This window comes from Salvelinus alpinus, chromosome 2, assembly GCF_045679555.1.
Source record: "Salvelinus alpinus chromosome 2, SLU_Salpinus.1, whole genome shotgun sequence".
Lineage (NCBI taxonomy): Eukaryota > Metazoa > Chordata > Actinopteri > Salmoniformes > Salmonidae > Salvelinus > Salvelinus alpinus.
In genome coordinates, this window is record NC_092087.1 from 37,669,857 (window position 1) to 37,690,817 (window position 20,961).

The 20,961-nt window shown below is 43.3% G+C and overlaps 2 protein-coding genes across 2 annotated transcripts; both read left to right on the plus strand.

Moving 5' to 3' along the window:
• Positions 1 to 566: 566 nt before the first annotated feature.
• On the plus strand, positions 567 to 8,562 carry LOC139560142 (probable G-protein coupled receptor). The gene is made up of 2 exons (XM_071376684.1): positions 567 to 930; positions 6,655 to 8,562. The coding sequence occupies exon 2, from the start codon at positions 6,733 to 6,735 to the stop codon at positions 8,026 to 8,028; it is 1,296 nt and encodes a 431-aa protein (XP_071232785.1). The 5' UTR covers positions 567 to 930; positions 6,655 to 6,732; the 3' UTR covers positions 8,029 to 8,562.
• A 6,969-nt stretch (positions 8,563 to 15,531) lies between these two features.
• On the plus strand, positions 15,532 to 20,470 carry LOC139550879 (caveolin-2-like). The gene is made up of 3 exons (XM_071362117.1): positions 15,532 to 16,318; positions 18,956 to 19,143; positions 19,521 to 20,470. The coding sequence occupies exons 1-3, from the start codon at positions 16,103 to 16,105 to the stop codon at positions 19,669 to 19,671; spliced, it is 555 nt and encodes a 184-aa protein (XP_071218218.1). The 5' UTR covers positions 15,532 to 16,102; the 3' UTR covers positions 19,672 to 20,470.
• The last annotated feature ends 491 nt before the right edge of the window (positions 20,471 to 20,961 follow it).

Sequence of the window (20,961 nt, forward strand, 5' to 3'; positions counted from 1 at the left end):
CTGTATATGCTCAGTTGGATCTGGTGATCCCATTCTTTAGACAACACTTACAGCATTTCATTAAATAGCAACACCAACACACAAAGTTGCTATTACAGTTTCTTCCTAACACTCAATTTTGAACATTGTCATCCAGAGATTAATATAATTCTCATCACCACAGCTGGTTCAATTACTAAATTAATAGATGATGGTTCAAGAAAAGATTATACCAAATTGTTTTAATTAACATTCACTCTGAGTAATGTGATATTTGGTTAAAATAATTATGTTTTAACTCTAAATAATACAAAAACACATTGTTGGAAAAGGCCATGTCAACATGTACTGTACATTCCAGTTTCAGTTGTTTCCACACAGCTGGTGCCAGTCTTGTGATTTGGTGAGCTTTAGGACCCTGGGAAGACCTGACTTTTGAGGGGACAGTGGAGTGTGTGTGTCTGTCTGAAAAAAAAATCACACAGCTCACAATGTGTGACAGTCACTGCCATACACAGTGATAGAGTGAAAGGAGGAGGGTTGAGAGAGAGAAAGGGCATCCTCTCACATCTATCAGGGACTTAGACACTATCCTGAGGGAAGTGAAGTGATCAACAGCTTCTACACACCATCTCTTACACTAGTGTCCCTCTGTTACCCCAGCCTGGTTTGGACCAGGGATATTCCCTCTGGAGTACACCTATAATAGAGACTGAACTTCAAAACCTCTGGACAACCCACTCTGGCTACCTCTACCTGGAACCCTCACCAGTATGGAACCTGTCCTGCTCATCCAGTGGTAATACACACTGTAACTGGTCTACTTGGACCTTTTCAGGTCTACTCATCTGAGGTCTCCTCACTAAAACAACCCTTGGGATATCCAGAAAGTACGACTCAAAAAATCCTTATTTCTTCGAATTGGACTGGACATATCATCTAATATTATGGGTAGGTTATGAGACTTATTTGATAATTTTACTAATTTTCATTCATTTTCCCATCTCCATAACATACAGTACATCCGCCACAGGATGCATAGCTAACAGGTGTACATTCTGTTAGATGCACTGTGCACTTTTACATACATTGTAATCACTTGAACGTTTCATCACATTGTCATTGACGAGCTGAGAGTTGAGGGAACAAACTATTTTAAGTTATTGTTTTTGGGGGGAATGGGTTTTCTGCTTCAGGTCCATGCATACTGTAGTTATGTGTTTCAAAGTGAAGGTAATGTAAATGTCCAATGTATGTCTTATGTGTATGTGCTCTTAAGAAATTACTTCTCATCTTTTCAGTAAAATATATTTATCCTGAAGGGAAATATAACAAATGTTTCTTCTATACCATCTATTATCACTCATAATACACAGCCTTACCAAAAGTTAATTTAATTTTAAGAAAAGTCTTTTTAATTTATTCACATTGAAAGAGATTTAACTGACTCCATCTCAGTGCGTTTCCCAGTTGACAGTTAGCTGTGCAGTGACAGCTCGAGCTGACATGGCAGGGAGGAGATGGGACCAGAGGGATAGTGAGGGGGACATCGGAGGGACAAGCATGGGTGACTCACGTCTCTCAAAAAAAAGTGCTTGTCTGTAAGAGCCATTGAACACAGGTCACTGGCCCTTCAATGTAAAACATACTGGCGCCGAAGGGTAGGGCTGCTGTCTTATCGGCTCTCAACCAATCATGCTATTTTGTTTGTGTTTTTGCATTGTTCGTAACTTGTTTTGTACATAATGTTGCTGCTACCGTCTCTTATGACCAGAAAAGAGCTTCTGGACATCAGAACGGGGATTATTCACCTCAAATTGGACGAGGAGTTCTTCTTCAATGAGTCGGGATATACTGCAGACACCCGACCAGGCCCCGATCCCCGTGATTCGCTGCTGAAGGAAACGGAGAGTTCGAGGCAAAAGATCGGGGTGCCCTCGAGGATCAGGCAACGAGTGGCCAATCTGCCCGTGTCTTCCATTCTGCTAGCTAACGTTCAATCACTGGAAAATAAATGGGACGAACTGAAAGCACGTATATCCTACCAACGGGACATTAAAAACTGTAATATGTTTCACAGAGTCGTGGCTGAAAGATGACATTAAGAACATACAGCTGGCGGGTTAGACACTCTATCGGCAAGACAGAACAGCAGCCTCTGGTAAGACATGGGGCAGAGGCCTATGCATTTATGTAAACAACAGCTGGTGCATGATATCTAAAGAAGTCTCCAAGTTGTGCCCGCCTGAGGTAGAATATCTCATGATAAGCTGTATACCACACTATCTACCTAAAGAGTTTTCATCTTTATTTTTTGTAGCTGTTTACATACCACTACAGAGTGAGGTTGGCACTAAAATGGCACAAAATGAGCTCTATTCCGCTATAAGCAAACAGGAAAACGCTCATCCAGATGCGGTGCTCCTAGTGGCTGGTGACTTTAATGCAGGGAAACACAAATCAGTTTTACCGAATTTCTATCAGCATGTAAAATGTGCAACCAGAGAAAAAAGAATGCTAGACTACCTTTACTCCACCCACAGAGACGCGCACAAAGCTCTCCCTCGTCCTCCATTTGGCAAATCTGACCATAACTCTATCCTCCTGATTCCTGCTTACAAGCAAACATTACTAAACTACAGGACTGTTTTGCTAGCACAGACTGGAATATGTTCCGGGATTCTTCCAATGTGATTGAGGAGTACACCACATCAGTCACTGGCTTTATCAATAAGTGCATCGAGGACGTTGTCCCCACAGTGACTGTACGTACATACCCGAACCAGAAGCCATGGATTACAGGCAACACCCGCACTGAGTTAAAGGGTAGAGCTGCCGCTTTCAAGGAGCTGTAAGCTTATAAGAAATCCCGCTATGCGCTCCGATGAACCATCAAACAGGCAAAGCATCAATACAGGACCAAGATCGAATCGTACTACACCGGCTCCGACGCTCGTCGGATGTGGCAGGGCTTGCAAACTATTACAGTCTACAAAGGGAAGCACAGCCGAGAGCTGTCCAGTGACACGAGCCTACCAGACGAGCTAAATAACTTCTATGCTCGCTTTGAGGCAAGTAACACTGAAACATGCATGAGAGCATCAGCTGTTCTGGATGACTGTGTGATCACGCTCTCCACAGGCGATGTGAGTAACACCTTTAAACAGGTCAACATCCACAAGGCCGCAGGGCCAGATGGATTACCAGGACGTGTACTCCGAGCATGCGCTGACCAATTGACAAGTATCTTCACTGACATTTTCAACCTCTCCCTGTCTGAGTCTGTAATACCAACATGTTTCAAGCAGACCGCCATAGTCCCTGTGCCCAAGAACACTAAGGTAACCTGTCTAAATGACTACCGACCTGTAGCACTCACGTCTGTAGCCATGAAGTGCTTTGAAAGGCTGGTCATGACTCACATTAACACCATTATCCCAGAAACCCTAGACCCACTCCAATTTGCATTCCGCACCAACAAATCTACAGATGATGCAATCTCTATTACACTCCACACTGTCCTTTCCCACCTGGACAAAATGAACACGTATGTGAGAATGCTATTCATTGACTACAGCTCAGCATTCAACACCACAGTGCCCTCAAAACTCATCAATAAGCTAAGGACCCTAGGACTAAACACCTCCCTCTGCAACTGAATCCTGGACTTCCTGACGGGCTGCCCCCAGGTGGTAAGGGTAGGTAACAACACATCCGCCTCGCTGATTCTCAACACGAGGGCCCCTCAGGGGTGTGTGCTCAGTAACCTCCTGTACTCCCTGTTCACTCATGACTGTACGGCCAGGCACAACTCCAACACCATCATTAAGTTAGCTGATGACACAACAGTGGTAGGCCTGATCACTGACAACGATAAGACAGCCTATAGGGAGGAGGTCAGAGACCTGACCGTGTGGTTCAAGGACAACTACCTCTCCCTCAACATGAGGGACTCCGACTACAGGAAAAGCATGCCCCCATTTTCATCAACGGGGCTGTAGTGGAGCAGGTTGAGAGCTTCAAGTTCCTTGGCGTCCACATCACCAACAAACTAATATGGTCCAAGCACACCAACACAGTCATGAAGAGTGCACGACAAAACTTATTCCCCCTTAGGAGACTGAAAAGATTTGGCATGGGTCCTCAGATCCTCAAAAGGTTTTACAGTTGCACCATCGAGAGCATCCTGACGGGTTGCATCACTGACTGGTACGGCATCTGCTCCGACCGCAAGGCACTACAGAGGGTAATGTGTACGGCCAAGTACATCACTGCCCCCCCCCCCCCCATACGCTGCAGCTACTCTCTGTGATTATCTATGCATAGCCACTTTAATAACCCTACCTGCATGTACATAATTACCTCAATTGCCTCGACACTGGTGCCCCCGCACATTGACATATTGACTCTGTACCCCCTGTATAGAGCCTCTGTATATAGCCACGCTATTGTTATTTACTGCTGCTCTTTAATTATTTGTTTTTCTAATCTCTGACTTTTTTTAGGTATTTTCTTTTCTTAAAACTGCATGGTTGATTTTCTTAAAACTGCATGGTTGGTTAAGGGCTTGTAAGGAAGCATTTCACTGTAGGTCTGTTGTATTCGGCGCATGTGAGAAATACAATTTGATTTGATTTATATTCTTAAAGGTGCTACACATAGGATTTTTTTTTTTCATTGTAATTTTAGAAAATGCTCATAATATATCTGCAGTAATAGTGGAATTATAATGTTTGACAGTATTTCTTACCCGCCAGTGTTGTGATTGACTGTGATATTCTCATATTGATTTCTCCCGCCGGGACGGCATTTTTTGTCAAAATGGGAAAGCTGCTCTGTCATTTCCTGTTTGCAAAAATGTTACTGTTCCCTCAATTTGAGTTTATGTGAGAATACAAGCACTTTATAGTGTAGGGAGTCATTGTACCATCTAAATCGCTGTGAAATATATTTTCAACAACAAAAATATAATGTATTTTCAGCTGTTAGTTGGTGGTTCAAAACCGAAAGTAAAAGACTCAAGCGTGTCTCCGCCATGTTACTGGGATATGGGACGAGGGAGAAATTCGGAGAAGTGTTTCACTCTTTCTCCTGTCTAAAGTAAACACACTCTTCTGAGAGAAAAAAAACTACGACTTTAGTAAGTCAAAAGGCAAGGATATATTTCCTATGTGAGTGGAAGCTTGATGTTGGTCAGTGTTTGGATAGAAAGGAGAGCAGACTTACATAACCCTGCATTTATGGGTAAAAACATCACAATCCCTCAATTGGCCTGGTGCCCCACACTGTATCTAATGTGCCCATTACAATTATCTATTTTGTGTTCCCCAAATCCATGCTATACAGACACACCATGTAGCAAGAAGTAAGGATTATATGTTTCAGACAAACTGTTGTAAGTGCTTTATCTGAATCAACTTGTACATCTGTTTTTCTTATCAAAACTGTAAAAATACATGCATTCTCAGTCCTTAATGGTTTTACGTCCATGTGATCTGGTAGTTTGGCTTGTCCAATAACCTCCAAGCAGTGAACTAGAGGGGCTTCAGGCCAGGGCAGCGATCCCCTTGTGACTATAATGCTCTAGAAATGTAATCATATCCTATATTTTACAAATTCATTTGCTTTGTTTTCTTTTTGGCTAAACGTTGTTATTATATTCAATTATATCAGACTGATGTGTTTGGACATGTTTTACTAATCAAAGTGAAATTATATAATTGAGAAAGAATATCAATAAATGTAGACTTGAGAGATGACTCAGGTAAATGTATTTGGTGAGCGTTGTGACATGCTGTTGGACATGAACAAAGGCATTAAGCAGTCTTCCCCTCTGTTTGGGAAACCCGATAGAGCTTACTGGTAGTGAGCAACTGACACCCTCAGGCTTACCAAAAGTCTTTGTTTCCCCTCTCTTATCTTCAGTACACACACATACTGTCGTGTAGTGTAGGGTTGGCCTGGATGGGAGATAAAGTTGCTTTGACTGGATCAGTGGCTCACCAATCAGAGTGTTGATTGGCTCAGCCACAGTAACAAGGTGTAATGATGAATTTTATTTTTGGGGGAGAATGTTTCTTTGGGACCGTCAGGCGACGTCCTGATGCCTGATACACAGGAATATTCTTGCAACATTCCCATGAAACGTGTCTAGAATATTAATATTGGATATTTTTTTAGTGTCAGAGTGCATTGTGCCCGGCCCGCCACTGGAGTCACTAGAGGACAAGGACAATCCAGCTGACCAAACCCTTCCCTAACCCGGATGACGCTGGGCCAATTGTGCACCGCCTCATGGGTCTCTTGGTTACGGCCGGCTGCGAAACAGCCTGGGATTGAAACAGGATCTGTAGTGACACAGCTAGCACTGTGATGCACTGCCTTAGACCGCTGCGCCACTTGGGAGGCAATATTGAATGTTCTGAGAACATGATAACCATGTTCTAGGTAATTTCTGTTTGACATTAAAGGAATGGTCTCTTGGAAACAGTAACACTGGAAAATTCCTTTGAAAATATTAGGTAATGACCTAATGAGACTTTTAAGGGAACGTTCTCTAAAGTTGTGGGAACGTTTTTTGTTAGCTGGGTAGATGTAAACCATAAGTTAAGCTGCATCAGCATGACATTTCAAGATCATATAATTTTTGTAATTGTGTTTTTGTCTGTCTAACAGGACATATACTAAAAAGAGGAGAAAGTAAACATTGCAATGGGGCCTGCTGCTGTAATGATGACTAGTCTTCTGTGAACTATGGAGAAGTCTGGTCCGATGCTGGCTTCTATTCCCAATCGCACAGGGGCCAACCTCACAACCAGCCTATGGGGACCAAACCCCACAGTTCCTGCAGAGGTGGGAGTGGTCACCAGCTCCCAGTCTCAGATCAAGGATCTGATTGGGCTGTTTGCAATGGTGACCCTTAACCTCATCGCCCTATTGGCCAACACTGGAGTCATGGTGGCCATAGCCCGCGCCCCTCACCTGAAGAGGTTTGCCTTTGTGTGCCACCTGTGTGCAGTGGACCTGCTGTGTGCCATCCTCCTCATGCCTCTGGGTATCATCTCTAACTCGCCCTTCTTTGGCACTGTGGTGTTCACCGTGCTGGAGTGCCAGGTCTACATCTTCCTCAACGTGTTCCTCATCTGTGCCTCCATCCTCACCATCACCGCCATCAGTGTGGAGCGTTACTACTACATTGTCCATCCTATGCGCTACGAGGTGAAGATGAGCATCAACCTGGCCATTGGCGTCATGCTCTTCATCTGGGTAAAGTCCATCCTGCTGGCCCTGGTCACCCTGTTTGGCTGGCCTGCCTATGGGGCCCACAGCTCCATCGCTGCCAACCACTGCTCCCTCCACTGGAGCCACAGTCGGCTGAGGAAGGTGTTCGCTGTGCTCTTCAGCGTGATGTGTTTCCTGCTACCCGCCGTGGTCATCTTCGCAGTCTACTGTAACGTGTACAAGGTGGCACGCTCGGCCGCCCTGCAGCACACACCCGCACCTACCACATGGGCCTCGTCCAACCCGGCCAAACGTCCCAACCGTTCTGACTCCATCAACAGCCAGACAACCATCATCACAACCACCCGCAGCCTGCCCCAGAGACTATCCCCCGAGATGGCCTTCAGCGGGGGTAAGGCTGCCCTCACCCTGGTGATCATCGTGGGTCAGTTCCTGCTCTGCTGGCTGCCTTACTTCTCCTTCCACTTGCACCTGTCCTTCAGCTCATCTCTGCAGAGCCCCGGAGATGTGGAGGAGGCTGTAACCTGGCTGGCCTACTCCTCCTTTGCTGTCAACCCTTTCTTCTATGGCCTGCTCAACAGGCAGATCAGGGAGGAGCTGGTCAAGTTCCGGCGCTGCTGCTACTCCAGGCCGGTGGAGCTGGGTACCTCCAGCCACGAGGGCTCCCTGCAGGAGAACTTCCTCCAGTTCATTCAGAGGACCACCAGCACGGCCGACACGCGCTCCAGCTGCGCCAACTCCAGCCCCAGTAACACTCTGGACCAGGGGGTCAGGATCCCTGGACAGATACCAGAGGAGCATGGCTAAACACAATGGACAACACACTTCAATATGGACTATTAATATTGGCAGCCCTCTATCCTCCAGAGTTTGTGACCTGACCAAGACAAACTCTGGGGCCTAGTTAACGTCAATTTGGCCCTGTGGTTTTTCTGGTCCGGTTACATGGTCAGAAAAAATACTATACTTCATGTATGCCTCTGAGTAGGGGCTTATTATTTATTGGTATAATGGGATTTATTCAGGTAAGGTCTCCAACACAAGATCATAGTGTTGTTGTTTTAATGTGAAATATAAAATTATTGTGCCAGAATTTAATTGACATTACCTTTTACTATTGTTTCATTACAAAACTTTATGTAAAAATATGATTATTTAATGTTTAGTTTGTATGAATTATATGTTCTGAAATAACATTTATTTGAGTTTACTAATGTTTCCTATGAACAGTGAGGAATGCTGTAGGAATACTTATATTTTCAGCTTTTACAGCGGCCATGTAAAGATTCTTATTAACGTTCTATCGATAATACATTATTTAAATAAAGTGACAAGCATGTGTACAATAGTTACAAAATCAATTCATCTTTTCTAATAATTCTTTCCATCTTACAGTGAAAAACAATGTGTCATGTGCAAGTATATACAGTTGAAGTCGGAAGTTTACATACACTTAGGTTGGAGTCATTTAATAAACTAGTTTTCAACCACTCCACACATTTCTTGTTAACAAACTATAGCTTTTGAAGTCGGTTATGACATCTACTTTGTGCATGGCACAAGTAATTTTTCCAACAATTGTTTACAGACAGATTATTTCACTTATAATTCACTGTATCACAATTCCAGTGGGTCAGAAGTTTACAAACACTTTAATGACTGTGCCTTTAAACAGTTTGGAAAATTCCAGAAAATTATGTTATGGCTTTAGAAGATTCTGTTAGGCTAATTGACATAATGTGAGTCAATTGGCGGTATACCTGTGTATGTATTTCAAAGCCTACCTTCAAACCCAGTGCCTCTTTGCTTGACATCATGGGAAAATCCAAAGAAATCAAGACCTCAGAAAAAAAATTGTAGACCTCCACAAGTCTGGTTCATCCTTGGGAGCAATTTCCAAACGCCTGAAGGTACCACGTTCATCTGTACAAACAATAGTACGCAAGTATAAACACCATGGGACCACGCAGCTGTCATACCGCTCAGGAAGGAAACGTGTTCTGTCTCCTAGAGATGAAAGTACTTTGGTGCGAAAAGTACAAATTAATCCCAGAACAACAGCAAAGGACCTTGTGAAGATGCTGGAGGAAACAGGTACAAAAGTATCTATATCCACAGTAAAACGAGTCCTATATCGACATAACCTGAAAGGCCGCTCAGCAAGGAAGAAGCCACCGCTCCAAAACCGCCATAAAAAAGCCAGTCTATGGTTTGCAACTGCACATGGGGACAAAGATCATACTTTTTGGAGATCATACTTTTTTTTCCTCTGGTCTGATGAAACAAAAATAGAACTGTTTGGAGGAAAAAGGGGGTGTCTTGCATGCTGAAGAACACCATCCAAACGTGATGCACGGAGGTGGCAGCATCATGTTGTGGGGGTGCTTTGCTGCAGGAGTGACTGGTGCACTTCACAAAATAGATGGCATCATGAGGCTGGAAAATTATGTGGATATAAGCAACATCTCAAGACGGCAGTCAGGAAGTTAAAGCTTGGTCGCAAATGGGTCTTCCAAATGGACAATGACCCCAAGCATCTTCCAAAGTTGTGGCAAAATGGCTTAAGGACAACAAAGTCAAGGTATTAAAGTGGCCATCACAAAGCCCTGACCTCAATCCTATAGAAAATTTGTTGGCAGAACTGAAAAAGCATGTGCGAGCAAGGAGGCCTACAAACCTGACTCAGTTACACGAGCTCTGTCAGGAGGAATGGGCCAAAATTCACCCAACTTATTGCGGGAAGCTTGCAGAAGGCTACCCGAAACGTTTGACCCAAGTTAAACAATTTAAAGGCAATGCTACCAAATACTAATTGAGTGTATGTAAACTTCTGACCCACTGGGAATGTGATGAAAGAAATAAAAGCTGAAATAAATCATTCTCTCTACTATTATTCTGACATTTCACAATCTTAAAATAAAGTGGTGATCTTAACTGACCTAAGACAGGGAATTTTTACTAGGGTTAAATGTCAGGAATTGTGAATATCTGAGTTTAAATGTATTTGGCTAGCACGGAAACCAAACCGGCTGTGCGCGTGCACCATCATGCATACATTTATGCACACCAAACGCGATCACGACACGCAGGTTAAAATATCCAAAAAAACTCTGAACCAATTACATTAATTTGGGGACAGGTCGAAAAGCATTACACATGTATGGCAATTTAGCTAGCTAGCTTGCACTTGCTAGCTAATTTGTCCTATTTAGTTAGCTTGCTGTTGCTAACTAGCAATTGAGTTCTTATTTTACCTGAAATGCACAATGTCCTCTACTCCGATAATTAATACACACATAAAACAGTCAACCGAATCGTTTCTAGTCATTTCTCTTCCTTCCAAGCATTTTCTTCTCTTGACTTTTTATTGCGATTGGCAACTTTCAAATATTAGGTGCATTACCGCCACCGACCTTGTTTGTGGGTATAACCAATGAGGAGATGGCACGTGGATACCTGCTTCTATAAACCAATGAGGAGATGGGAGAGGCAGGAATTGCAGCGCGATCTGCGTCACAAATAGAACTGGCTTCTGTTTTAGCCCTTGGCAATGCAGACTCTCGTTGGCGTGCGAGCTGTCTGGGTGCAATAATTTAATAATATAGATTTCTAAATGTATTTCGCAACGCTCGCGCACGCGACTCTAGCGGTGTAGTCGGGGTATAAGGTGTATGTAAACTTCCGATTTCAACTGTAATTGTTTTAAGATGGTCATCTCAAGGATCATTTAGGTATTTGACTTTAGTACACCTTTAGGTATACATATCTTTTAAAAATTATATGAATTTGGCCTTTACTACTATAGCCCATACAAATGCATTGAATAACACATTCATAAATGACAAAAAAGACAGTTAAAGAATTTATAGGTTTTGAAGTGTCTGTTCTATATCTAAAAGATACAGTGCATTTGTAAAGTATTCAGACCCCTTGACTTGTTCCACATTTTGTTACATTACAGCCTAATTCTAAAATTGATTACATTGTTTTTCTCCTCATCAATCTACACACAATACCCCATGACAAAGCAAAAACAGTTAAAAAAAAAACGGAAATATGACATTTACATAAGTATTCAAACCCTTTACTCAGTACTTTGTTGAAGCACCTTTTGCAGTGATTAAAGCCTTGAGTCTAATTGGGTATGACGCTACAAGCTTGGCACACCTGTATTCGGGGAGTTAATACCGTTCTTCTCTGCAGATCCTCTCAAGCTCTGTTAGGTTGGATGGGGAGCGTCACTGCACAGATATTTTCAGGTCTCTCCAGAGATGTTAGATCGGGTTCAAGTCCGGGCTCTGGCTGAGCCACTCAAGGACATTCAGATACTTGTCCCGAAGCCACTCCTGCGTTGTCTTGGCTGTGTGCTTAGGGTCATTGTTCTGTTGGAAGGTGAACCTTCGCCCCAGTCTGAGGTCCTGAACGCTCTGGAGCAGGTTTTCATCAAGGATCTCTCTGTACTTTGCTCTGTTCATCTTTCCCTCGATCCTGACTAGTCTCCCAGTCCCTGCCACTGAAAAACATCCCCACAGCATGATGCTGCCACCACCATTCCTCACCGTTTCCTCCAGATGTGAGGCTTGGCATTCAGGCCAAAGAGTTCAATCTTGGTTTCATCAGACCAGAGAATCTTGTTTCTCATGGTCTGAGAGTCTTTAGGTGCCTTTTGGAAAACTCCAAGCAGGTTGACATGTGCCTTTTACTGAGGAGTAACTTCCGTCTGGCCACTCTATCATAAAGGCCTGATTGGTGGAGTGCTGCAGAGATGGTTTTTCTTCTGGAAGGTTCACTATTCTCCACAGAGGAACGCTGGAACTCTGTAGCTCTGTCAGAGTGACCATCGAGCGGCCAGCTCTAGGAAGAGTCTTGGTGGTTCCAAACTTCTTCCATTTAAGAATGATGGAGGCCTCTGTATTCTTGGGGACGTTCAATGCTGCAGAAATGTTTTGGTACCCTTCCCCAGATCTGTGTCCCTCGACACAATCCTGTCTCGGAGCTCTACGGACAATTCCTTCGACCTCATGGCTTGGTTTTTGCTCTGACATGCACTGCCAACTCTAGGACCTTATATAGACAGTTGTGTGCCTTTCCAAATCATGTACAATCCATTTAATTTACCATAGGTGTACTCCAATCAAGTTGTAGAATCATCTCAAGGATGATCAATGGAAACAGGATGCAGTTTACCTTAATTTCGAGTCTCATAGCAAAGGGTCTGAATACTTACGTAAATAAGGTATTTAATACTTAAAAAAAAAAAACTGTTTTCACTTTGTCATTTTGGGGGTTGTGTGTAGATTGATAAGGGAGAATAATATTTCATACATTTTAGAATAAGGCTGTAACATAACAAAATGTGGAAAAAGTCAAGGGGTCTGAATACTTTCCGAAGCATTGCATAAGAAAGCTCAGGAAATATATATATTTTTTTACACATATTTAACCCCTTATTTTTGCTGCGAAAAAACTGCCTCCATACTTTAATTAGTTTGCATGTGTTACCTTCAGACAAGTTCCGAGACACCATTGGGTTCGTGACAATCTCCGCTTTCCTTAGAGTGGTCATAGTTTGTAGGCCAAACAGGATGCTACAGAACCTTTTGTGAGAAGACCGATTTTCAGGACGTCTCATGGTCTGACAAACACTCCTGTAGCTCAGCTATCTTCCACCGCAGATGCAGAAGGCCGCCATAGGCGGTGTTGTTGTGATTTGTGATTTATGAACCAGAGAGTCACAGGCAGGCAGGATGAAAACAGGGTCAGACTAGAAATAGAATGTGAGTGGATGTCGAGACAGAGAGTGGGATGGAGCTTAAGGCCAGTCCTCTCCTCCACCATGCAGTTCTAGTCTCCGCATGAGAGGTCCAAGGTGGCTGGGGAAATAGAAGAGACACAATGGAGCTTGTCAGACTAAACAGGTCCATCCCTGTCTTCTGGTTACAACACAACAACACAACAACAGAAACTCTCTGTACAGTAGGCAACCTAAGTTGTGTAGTGTTTGCTTAACGTGAGCTTGTGCCTGAGCAGATGGGTTGGCAAAGTATGACGTGGGCATACCCTCAGGGATAACGGTGTGGTGCATGTGGGTGCCTGGGTGTATAAAGTGCACACCAGCTGGAGACACAGGTGTGAAGTGCAGGACCCTGTGCTCTGAATTTGTCGCTCCAATCCACTTAATCTGGGGTCGGATGAAGTGGTGAGCTGGCTGGTTTTTGGGACAGATTTACAGGACAGTGTGGATTTGCCTGTCCTTTTACAGACACACTTAATGGAGTCCATTTAGACAGCCAGAACAGCTGGCCCAAGATACAGTATCTGTTACAGTTTGGGAACCCTTTTGAGACAACTGTTTCTCTGAGCTGATTGAAACAGATCTGCAGTGCAGTGTATCAGGCTTGCGTTGTCATCTCACTGTCTGGCTGCCAGGCTATTTCCCTGTCCTGATACGCAACAATTAGACCCTCCCTCATCAGTTGGATTGGCAAAGATCTGCCATCTCTGATTTGAGCAGCTTTCCCACATTAAAGTTCACTATAAAATACTACAGTACTTACTATATATAGTAAACTGTAGTATACTGTATAATGCTATACTACACACTGTAGTATCCCTCGATCAAGTGTAGTGCATACTATAGAATATTGTCGTATAGTGTAGTATACTATAGTAAATATCCAAAACACAACACTTTTTTTACTATAATAAATACGACAGTATTTAATTTGCATATACCCTGCCCATTCCCCTCCCCAATATCCAAATTTGTGAGTAACCTACATGCCATGTAAAGACCATATTGTTTTCCATACAAGTTATAGAAAAGAGCAGAAGTGCTGAACTATCTGTTTAGGCAACAGTACTACCTACAAGTTATGGAAAATGTGCTCTTTCATTATTTCTCCAAGGAGAAAGCCTCCACTTCTAGGTCAAATAAAATAAAAACACAATAGTAAATACTACAGTAATGTCTGCGAAAACATTACAGTCTGCAAAAACAAATACTACAGTATACTACGGTAAAGTCTGCGGAAAAAACACTACAGTGAATGCTATAGTATTTATACCATAGTATACTATAGTATTTTTTCATGTGGGTCTCTATAAGGTCAAAGGGTATTAATCCATAACCCCATGGAGGGGTCACAGGGAGGAGGGAGTTTGACCTCAGAGTGGTTCTGTTAGAGTTGATCGCTAGCCAATCAGGCCTGAGTCGGGAGGAGGCATGTAGAAAACAACGGTTAACAGGTCATTAGACGTAGAATCACAGACTGATGCATGGACAGACGGACGTGCACACACACCCTTACGCATGCATGCATGCACGCACGCACGCACGCACGCACACCCACACCCACACACACACACACACACACACACACACACACACACACACACACACACACACACACACACACACACACACACACACACACACACACACACACACACACACACAAAGATGATCTGCTAATGGGTCCAAAGGTCGGAGAAAACAGATTTTCCCCTTAAAGCACCCTGGGAATCTAGAGCTGGTAGGGGAACATGTGCTCAGAGAGAATTCAGACAGTTTATTTAGCCCTGTAGCCACCTGGGGGTACTTACCCACAGCCCCTCTCTTTGACGATCTACATAGATAATATGGAGTAGTGTCTGGCAAAGGTGTGGGCCACAAAGGGTCTCCTGCTTGGTTAATAGTAATTCAATGTTTCTATCATGCTAAACACATGATTTGATTATATAATATGACAGATAAACCAAGCCACGACAGATTGAGTTAGGCTACATCATTTTTCTCTGGCGCAGAGAGAAATAGCAGGCACTGAAAGCAAAGCCTCTGTCTGTGCTGCTCACCCACCAAGCTGCCTGGTGCGCTCCATCACCATGGTTTCCCCAGACATCAATCATCACATCCAGTCTCAATACCCTCCTCCAGAATGGCTGCTGTAAAACCGATCCACCCATCAATACCAGGGGGAGAATTCAGTACACTAAATCATCAAGTCAAAGCTTATTTGATGATTATTGTTGTCTGTATATTTAGCTGCTCTTTGAGCAGTCTTTACAGTAACTAGTAATTTGTAGTCATACAGTTTAAAAAATATTGATGTGCATAAATTATAATTCACCCTGTCAGCTTGCATTTTTGACAATCATGTTTCATAGGCCTCTAAATAGAAAATACGGAGTACAAAGTCTTGGCCAACAGAGAGCGCTATGGAGCCATACAACAGCTCTATCACAAGGCTCTGAACAGGTTGCTTGCTGGCGCTCCATTTCTAGCTGCAGACTGATGGACAAACTGCGTCAGCTCTGTCTCCTGTGCTGTTCAACCAGGTGATGCGGATTACACCCCCGGCATGACATCTGCCACTGACAACACAATAACAGCACATCCATATGAAACCTGCTGGGTGTGGATCTATTGAACCAATTCATTGACTGACATTTGTTTATGCTCATAAGACATCATTGTCTCACTATGTATTTTGTATCTTGTAATGATTTACAGGTCAAAACAGGTTTATGATTAGCGCAGAGCTGTCAATGGACTCACTCATATCAACACGTATGCCTCAGATATTTTTGGTATATCATTTGCAAATTCTACAATGTGGTGAATAGCTCCTTGTTTAGGAAAGTTATCACACAGGTCAAATTAGCTGTAGAATGTCATAAGTTATGGGCCTGTGAAAGCCAATTTGGGATTTCCACACTGAGGGAGTATGCACTGATGCAGTCACCCATCCACTATGTGCCACCGAGGTGCCAGTGACTGTGCTGCTGAGGCGAGAGGAGTGGGATTGGTCTATGGTGGTCGAACCCCTTTCATCTGCTCTCCCAGCCCAGTGAGGGTGCATGCCACTGAGGCACACACACCATGACCACGGGGCGTACACCAGCTGAGACCAGGCTAGACCTGGAGGACATAGAGGAGCAGGGGATCCCTCCAGGCAGACACACTGCAGAGGGACTACTGGAGGAAGTAGTGGAGGTAGAGGCAGAGGAACCAGCTCAGGAGGAGGACTCCACCCACAGTGATACCAGGTCTCTGGTCAAGAACAGGGACCCAAGGGGAGTCAACAAGTATCTAAAGGTAACTGACACACACAGCAGCACAGCCGGGTAAACAGTGAGGTACACTGCCTTGCAAAAGTATTTATCCCCTTTAGCATTTTTTCCCTATTTTGTTGCGTTACAACCTGTAATTTAAATAGATTTATCATTTATCTGGATTTCATGTATTGGACATGCACAAAATAGTCCAAATTGGTGAAGTGAAATGAAAAAAATAACTTGGTTCAAAAAAGTAAAAAAGTAAATAAATGGAAAAGTGGGACGTGCATATTTTTTCACTCCCTTTGCTATGAAGCCCCTAAATAAGATCTGGTGCAACCAATTACCTTCAGAAGTCACATAATTAGTTAAATACAGTCCACCTGTGTGCAATCTAAGTGTCACATGATCTCAGTATATATACAGCTGTTCTGAAAGGCCCCAGAGTCTGCAACAACAGTAAGCAAGGGGCACACCAAGCTAGCGGCACCATGAAGACCAAGGTGCTCTCTAAACAGGTCAGGGACAAAGTTGTGGAGAAGTATAGATCAGGGTTGGGTTATAAAAAAATATCTACAACTTTGATCATCCCACAGAGCACCATTTACTCTATTAGATTTTTTTTTAAAGAATATGGCACCGCAACAAACCTGCCAAGAGAGGGCCGCTCACCAAAACTCATGGACCAGGCAAGAAGTGCATTAATCAGAGAGGCAACAAAGAGACAAATGATAACCCTGAAGGAGCTGCAAAGCTCCACAGCAGAGATTGGAGCACTTTAAGCCACACACTCCACAGAGCTGGGCTTTATGAAAGAGTGGCCAGAAAAAAGCCATGGCTTAAAAAAATAAGCAAACACGTTTGGTGTTCGCCAAAAGGCATGTGGGAGACTCCCCAAACATATGGAAGAAGGTACTCTGGTCAGATGAGACTAAAATGTAGCTTTTTGTCCATCAAGGAAAACGCTATGTCAGGCGCAAACCAAACATCTCTCATCACCCCGAGAACACCATCCACACAGTGATGCATGGTGGTGGCAGCATCAGTCATGCTGTGGGGATGTTTTTCATCGGCAGGGACTGGGAAACTGGTCGGAATAGAAGGATTGATGGATGGCGCTGAATACAGGGAAAATCTTGAGGGAAACCTGTTTCAGTCTTCCAGAGATTTAAGACTGGGACGGAGGTTCAACTTCCAGCAGTACAATGACCCTAAGCATACTGCTAAAGCAACACTCGAGTGGTTTAAGGGGAAACATTTAAATGTCTTGGAATAGCCTAGTCAAAGCTCAGACCTCAATCCAATTGAGAATCTGTGGTATGACTTAAAGATTGCTGTACACCAGCGGAACCCATCCAACTTGAAGGAGCTGGAGCAGTTTTGCCTTGAAGATTGGGCAAAAATCCCAGTGGCTAGATGTGCCAAGCTTATAGAGACATACCCCAAGAGACTTGCAACTGTATTTGCTGCAAAAGGTGGCTCTACAAAGTATTGACTTTGGGGGGGTGAATAGTTATGCACGCTCAAGTTTTCTGTTTTTTTGTCTTATATCTTGTTTGTTTCACAATGAAAAATATTTTGCATCTTCAAAGTGTTAGGCATGTTGTGTAAATCAAATGATACAAACCCCCCAAAAATCTATGTTAATTCCAGGTTGTAAGGCAACAAAATAGGAAAAATGCCAAGGGGGTGAATACTTTCGCAAGCCACTGTAAAGTGGAGGTTTAGACAGACAGTACTCTGTGGGACATAAAAGCACTACGTGTGTTTGCACATACTCCACATACAGTACCACACATCCCCTGTCTGTTGACTCCAGATAACGGAAGGGGAGGTTTAAACACAGGGACGAAGTAAGAGAGACACTATGGAAACAATCACATAATGATGTTCTGACATACTCTGGAAATGTTATAGTTGAGATAGGAACTAATCTGGAAAGATTTCGGTCGCATACATAGTGCTGTGTACACCATGAGCCATTAATGGTAAACTTGTTATGTAATGTCTGTACAATGTATACATTGTTCAGTGGTATGGATTAACTGCCTAGGATTTTATTGAGATGAGCACTCATTTATCTTAATGCCCATATCTTTAATGGTACACTGAACATACATCTGAAGGCAATAGGAAGGGAGATCTGCCATCCAACGAAGTGGAATCTGATGTTGGAAAGCAGTGTGTTGAGTGATGCTGACCTCGTGTGGACACAGTTCGAACTGTGCCTTGTGTGTCATCTCAAAGATCAGTACTCCTTTCCCACTTCAAGGCTCTATTTAATCTGTATCGCTGAAGTGTTACAGATTGGGCAATAGAAATGTAAAGGTAATTGCCGATTGAGCTGACATATGCAGCGTTTACTGTGAATGCAGTCTCTGCTAAAACGGGAGCGTTGACTTTATATTTGAATCACACAGTAATGCTGACCTTCAGTGATACAGATTGAATAGAGCCTTAAGTCTCATTGTAATGTGGTTACTTCAGTAAGTGCTACAATGGTTCTATGGTTCCCCTGCATCCAAGTTCTGAATGTTATTGGTGAGAAAATACATTTTTTATGGAGAATCTCCTTTTTCTGACCATACCTATACATAGACCTTCACTAAAGCCCCATGCTAAAGAGAGCTTCCACCAGGTCGTGCCCAGACTGACTGTAGACTCTGTGTCTCCTGAGGTGACCTTTGAGGACGTGATAGCAGAGCCCCCCTCGGTGCGGAGCTTCGATAAGGTGTGGCTGTGGAGCCACGCCCTATTTGAGGTGTCCCGTCTCTGGTGCTACCGGCTCATCTCCCTCCTCCTGGCCGTGCCCGTCTCTCTGGTAGCAGGGATCCTCTTCGCTGTCTTCAGCTGCCTACATATCTGGTGGGTCCTCTCACCTTTGAACTCCTTTGACGTGATCTGCTCAATGTTTTCAGTTAGTGCTTGATGGAGTTGAACAATGTGCTTATGGTTTCAATGCATGGTGTATAGTACAAGGGCTCTATTCAATCCGTATTGTGGAAGTTCAGCTTTACAGCGAGATCTAAATTTAAAGGGCAATGTTGCCACTTTAGCAGAGACTGCATTCATGGTAAACGCTGCATACAGTATGTCGGCTCAATCAAATGTAAACCTTTACATTTCTATCGTGGAATCTGTAACGATTCAGCTTTACAGATTGAATAGAGCCCTAAATTATCTTAAAGTGACATTGACCTAGCCTGTTTGTGCTCACTCTTTGTCTGTTTGTCTGTTTCCAGGCTGATCATGCCCTTTATTCAGTTCTTCCTGATCAACATGCACTGGGTTCAGACTGTGTGGGGCAGTGTATTGGACATCGCCATCGCTCCCTTCTTTAAGAGTATGGGGAAGTGCTGCAGTCGCATCAATGTCCGACTGGCCAGGGACTGATGTTGGGCTCTGCCACCTTCTATGGGAGTGTGGAGGGAGTGTGGATGGAGTGGGCTGGGTTGGGTTGATGCACACTACATATGAACTGGTTGTTTGCAATCATGTCTCAATCTCTAAGAAAAATAATGTTGCTGCCTTCTACTCTTCAAAGAACAAATTGAAAAAAGTAGAACTTGTCATTTTTTTGTAAATATGTGAAATGAAGTTACATGAATTAGACAGTATCTAAAAATGTAATTTATGTGTTTTCTATTTTGCTTAGTACATTCAGAACTATTATCGGTAACGGACTATCGGACTCAATTTAGTCTCTAAACCACAACTTGAAAGAAAGTTGTTAGAAATTTAGATTAAACATAATGCAGCACACACACACACACACACACCACACCACACCACACCACACCACACCACACCACACACACACATACACACAAATTCCATATGCTGGTGTAAAGGAAAAATTTCTCCTGACAGCACAGATTATGTGGCCAGTGATGCATGTATATCCCCAGTAAAATAGGGGTATGGAATTACATTTCCTCCACTGACTGGCCAGTTATTTTTCTGTCTCAGGAAAATAATGGTTCAGGGTTTAAAAATGAATGCGATTTCTTTGTTCCAGAGTGATGTTGTCAAGAGATTGTGTAAATTCTGCTGATCTGATGCATCCTCTTAACTGAGGTGCCGTAATTACTGGTTGTGTCATCTAGTTGTGCCTGTTAGAATTTAGAATCCAGGTCGATTCAAAACTCAGTTTGAGATTAAAATCTATCTGCCCATGTTTGGTAGAACAGAAGTAAGAGCATAGCTGCAGGTTCTAAACTTGGCTCAAACTGAGCTACTAATTTGTTTCTGGACCTACAGTATCGGCTTAGGCAATTATACCTACAAACTGCCCTAGCAGTTCAAATTATGCAAATGCCTCATTGGGATTTCTAGCCTTTCGCAAACACTGCAATTCTCTGGAGCATGGATCTGTTCGGAGATACAGTAGGCGAAAGGGCCAAACTTGTGAAGCAACTCCTTTTGTGATACATTTGGTTCATTTTCAAGGGAAATTGCTGTGACCCGTACATATACCCCAGGAATACATTCTTCAACTTCAACTGGGATTGCAATAAAAAACTTTAGTTATCTGATGGACTGTACTGTTCAAATCAAATCAAATCAAGTTTATTTTATATAGCCCTTCGTACATCAGCTAATATCTCGAAGTGCTGTACAGAAACCCAGCCTAAAACCCCAAACAGCAAGCAATGCAGGTGTAGAAGCACGGTGGCTAGGAAA